Source organism: Pteropus vampyrus, unplaced genomic scaffold (assembly GCF_000151845.1).
Source record: "Pteropus vampyrus isolate Shadow unplaced genomic scaffold, Pvam_2.0 Scaffold185, whole genome shotgun sequence".
NCBI classification, from domain to species: Eukaryota; Metazoa; Chordata; class Mammalia; order Chiroptera; family Pteropodidae; genus Pteropus; species Pteropus vampyrus.
In genome coordinates this window covers 2,007,891-2,012,363 of record NW_011888966.1, presented here as the reverse complement: position 1 = coordinate 2,012,363, position 4,473 = coordinate 2,007,891, and the positions used below count along the sequence as shown (strand labels likewise).

General features: G+C 42.4%; 1 protein-coding gene across 5 annotated transcripts in view; it reads right to left on the bottom strand.

The window, feature by feature from the left end:
* Positions 1 to 569: 569 nt before the first annotated feature.
* SMIM3 (small integral membrane protein 3) overlaps positions 570 to 4,473 on the bottom strand; it is a 17,794-nt gene continuing 13,890 nt past the window's right edge. For all 5 annotated transcript variants that reach the window (XM_023537283.1, XM_023537284.1, XM_011371194.2 and 2 more), the window contains one exon: positions 570 to 1,904. In XM_023537283.1, the coding sequence (XP_023393051.1) occupies positions 1,711 to 1,893 (183 nt within the window). In that variant the 5' untranslated portion in view covers positions 1,894 to 1,904 and the 3' untranslated portion in view covers positions 570 to 1,710. The remainder of the gene's footprint in view (positions 1,905 to 4,473) is intronic.

Below are 4,473 nucleotides of genomic sequence, written 5' to 3'. Positions count from 1 at the left end.
TGTTCTCCAATTCCTGAGTGCCCGCCGATTCCTTAACTCTCGAAGTGTGATTGCACCCCTCTCGCATCAGCTCTTATCACATGACATTCTCAATCTCCTTGCTTTGCTTTTTTCTATTTTCCTTTTCTGTGTTCTCCAATTTCTGCATTTAACACCTCACTCCTCTTAGTCTGTACACCCTGCCTGGGGTGATCCTGTCCACTGGTGTGTCATATCTACCAAATGCAGATAACCCCCAAAACATAACTCCAGCCACAAAGTGCCAGTGAACAGACCCAGGTTTCCAACTGCATCCCGATTAAGTGTCCACTTGAATATCGTGAGCACTTCAAACTCAACATGTCCAATGCTGATCTTCAAAAATCTGTTCTCCCTCCTGCATGCTATGTGTAAACTGAACAACTATTCACCCACTTGCCAAAGCTAGCACCGTGGAAGTCGATTTGATTCTTCTCTTTCTCTTTCTGTTTCCACACTCAAGCTGTGTCTCTAAGGCCTATAAATTCAGTGGAATCCTTTTACCTGAGTTCCTGAGTTTAATATGGACTCTTAAAGAAAGACCTCAGACATGCTCATTCTAGCACTTTATTGGAAATTGTGTACATCAGTGAGATCAGATCAAAGTAAAAGCATCATTTTCACATAATAATATCCTGATATCTGTGCCGTCCTTTTACATAATTTAATAAATCCCGGGATGCTTCTGATTTTAGTCAAAGAGCTCGAGTGGTCCAGAAATCTCTCTACATAAATATATAGCATAGCATCTAAAATAACCATCACTTTGAATAACCATAGTTCCAAAAAGTCCTGGGACTATCTCTTAACATATTAGTCTGTACCGTGGACTGGTTGCAGTGCTGGTGGAAGGGAATGAGGAAGGTACACATTATACCGTGGATCTAATTATAGCAGGAGCCGAGGCAGCTCAAGTGCGGTGGGGGCACACAACGGGGTGGGGGCTGAAGATTCTGAAAGCCGGCCAGGAACTCAGCCGCCCTGCACTTTCCAACATTGCTTGAGTGTCAAACCTGTGAGACTCCGGTGTGGAAAGAAAGAGTTGCCCCAGCTCCCTTGCCATTCATTGCCCAGAAATGGCAGAACCCTCCTCCAGATTGCACAGGGACAGAGATTCTGGCACAGAGAAGATCCCGGGAAGATCCACCCATCTCTTTCCCCCTGCCATGATCAATTCCCTCCCAAATTAGAAAACTTGAGGGAGTGGCACCTCAAAGAAAATTTGGAGCCAATATGCTGCTCACCCCTTGGAATGATGACAGAGTGCTTTTGCTTGGTTTGACCTGAGGGGCACTGGCAGAGGTGCCAGTGCCCCCCTCATCACCTTGAAGGCTATCATTAGTAATTACGTTCTTTGGTTCCTCAGAGCTTCTCAGCATTCAGCAATGACACCTTATATCTGGGGTAGCTTTACTGCTCACAGACAGCTTTAACTTCCACCAAGTCACTGGTTATCACAACCCCATGAGGTAGGAACAGTAGGGATCATAATTCCCATTTGAAAGATAAGGAACCTGGTCCTCATCGAATTTGGTCCTGTGACCGAACTCACATAGCTGGCCAGTGGCAGAATCAAAACCAGAACTCAGGTCTCCTCTCACGTATCAAGCTCCAGGGTCCCGCTCCAAAGTTCCTCCTGCTGCTTTTCTGGGGCACTGTCCCCGTCCCTCCCCTGCCCCTCTTGGGAGATTCTCAGACAGCCCCATTGAGGACAGGATGAGTCCGCATGCGATAGATGATGACCGCCATGGCCGGGCACAGCAACAAGGAGGTCATGATGACAATGGTGGCTAGGATGATGAGGACAATGACCCAGATATCCAGGATGTGCTTGGGGAGCACGACTTCCACGGGGACCTGGCTGACGGCGTCCATGCTGCTTCACTCTGTAACAGACAGGAAAGAGGACATCACTGTTGTGTACCCTCTCCCTGCCTCCTGAGTTGGAAGGAAACCTGCTCCAGGAGTCAGAAGCTTGCCAGCTGTGTGATCTTTAAAGTAGCTTGATCAATAATAATACTGGCCTCATTTACCAAGGGCTTCCTATGTGCCAGGTGGTATGCTAGACACTTGATGTATATTAACTCAGTCCTCACTTCAACCACCAATGCTATGAGGCAGAGACTATTACTGTTATCCTTTTTCATTTCTTGGCCTTTATCTTCAGTTATTCGCATTTACAGATGAGGACTCTAAAGGCTTAAAAGATGTAGCTGTTGATTTGCCCAAGGAAGTGAAGCCAGATGGGTGGGACTCCAGATCCTCCATGTTTAACTATTAAACTACCATATACCGCCGGTCTGTTCCCTCACCCGTAAAGTGGGAGAGTCATTGTTTTGGGTCCTGTACCCCTTCTCCCATTCTCCTGGCAACATGACCGCCTCTTTTCTGTGAAGAACCTACTCAGTTTGGTTTCTCACACTTGCAGCTAATAGAGTTCTGATGGATAAAGTATGTCGATCAGTTGTCACCAAACCTTTTCAATTTACGGCGCCCTTAGTGTCTTAGTAATTTCTTCACGGCGCTTCAGGCCAAGATAAATACCTAGCAGTTCCAGTTAACACGTAGTCAGGTTCAAACAACTTAATAACCATTTATGCCCTAACTAATTAGTAGCTGTTTGAAAAAAATAATACACACAAATTGAAAGAGAAAACTATTTTATTCTTAACCAGTTATTGACTAATGGGATGCGTGCAACCGTTGAGCACTGCACAACTTTTGAACTTTGGAGTCAGGTTGGACAATGCTGTGCTCACTTCCTATTCCACGTTCACTGGTGCCCAGGACTTGCCGTATCATGGCAACTGCCGAAAACTCTGCTTCACAAATTATACCATCATCAAAAGGAATGTACTGAGATTAATGTTAAACTGTAAACTATCTTGAGCTAGTAAATTATACAGTACCTGAGGGATGTCAAATATCACCATTCCTGTCCAAAATTTTAAATATCTCACAGCCCCCATCCACACGCTTTTCCAGGAAGTTCACTCTGGCTCAGCGCACGACTTGGGAACCACCAATGTTAACACATTCCCTACCCAGAGGCTGGAACAATCTCCTATGGTTCCTTCTAGATCTAAGATCTTTAATTCTGTGATTCTAGGGACCAGACAGAATTCCCAATTCCCGTCCTATTTCTCACTTTTACCTAATCAGTAACTTTTTCTTTCTAATGCCTTTGGCTCCATGCCCACTGTTGCCACTCTAAGTAAGGGACTAATTACCATACCCAGAGTAAGGCGCCCAAGATGCACATACAAGGATGTTCATTGCTGCAGTGTTTGTTTTAGCAACCGACATAACAGAAGCGTCCATAAATAGTAAAATGAAGTAGGGTATCCCCATATAAAGGAGCACCATACAGCAATTTTCATTCATTCATTTAACAAATGTATCGTGGTTGCCACACACCAAGTGTTGTTCCAGTGTGTTACACATATTAACTTATTTAATAATTATTAAAAAGAATGATCTATGGTGAGCTCAAAAATACTTTAAGTGGAAAAAATTAAAGTGGAGGATAATATGTATAGGATGATTCCTTTGGTTGAGATTTTATAGAATTAAGTAAATAGACAAATAAAAAATCTTTTCGGAGTAGAATCCTAAGACAGCATTAATAGTGATTTCCTTTGGGAAGTTAGACTGAGAGTGGAAGCCTTGGCTTTTCATTGTTCATGTCTTTATATTGTTTGAATTTTTAAAGCATGCGTATATATTACTTTTTAAAGTTACTGTACATATATGAAAATTTACTGCTATTGTTATTTTCATTGATATTTCTATAACACCTGCTAATTGCTTATAATATCCTAAGATCCATGGGGATGGGCATAGGTTTTCTATTCACTGGAATCAGCATAAGTGTGATACACACACACACACACACACACACACACACACACATTCTCTTTCTCCATTCATCCATCAGTGGACACTTGGGTTGTTTCCATGTTTTGACTTATAAATAATGCTGCAGTGAACATGGGGGTATATATATCTTTTCAAATTAGTGTTTTCATTTTCTTTAAATAAATACCCAAAAGCGGAATTGCTGGGTCATATGGCAGTTCTATTATAAAGTTTTGAGGAACCTCCATACTGTTTTCCATAGTGGCTGCACCAATTTACAATCCCACCAGCAGTGTACAAGGGTTCCTTTTCCACATCTTCTCCAACACTTGTTATTTCTGTCTTTTTGATAATAGCCATTCTAACAGGTATGAGGTAATATCTCATTGTGGTTTTGATTTGCATTTCTCTGATGATTAGTGATATTGAGCATCTTTTCATTACCTGTTGGCATCTGTACGTCTTCTTTACTTTTAATTTTATGTCAACTGGGTTGAGAGAAAAACAGGATTGTGGTGGGTTCTTTATAATTCTCTGTATTAAAAAGAGTAAATACAGTCTATGGCCATGCTACCCTGAACAAGCCTGATCCCATCC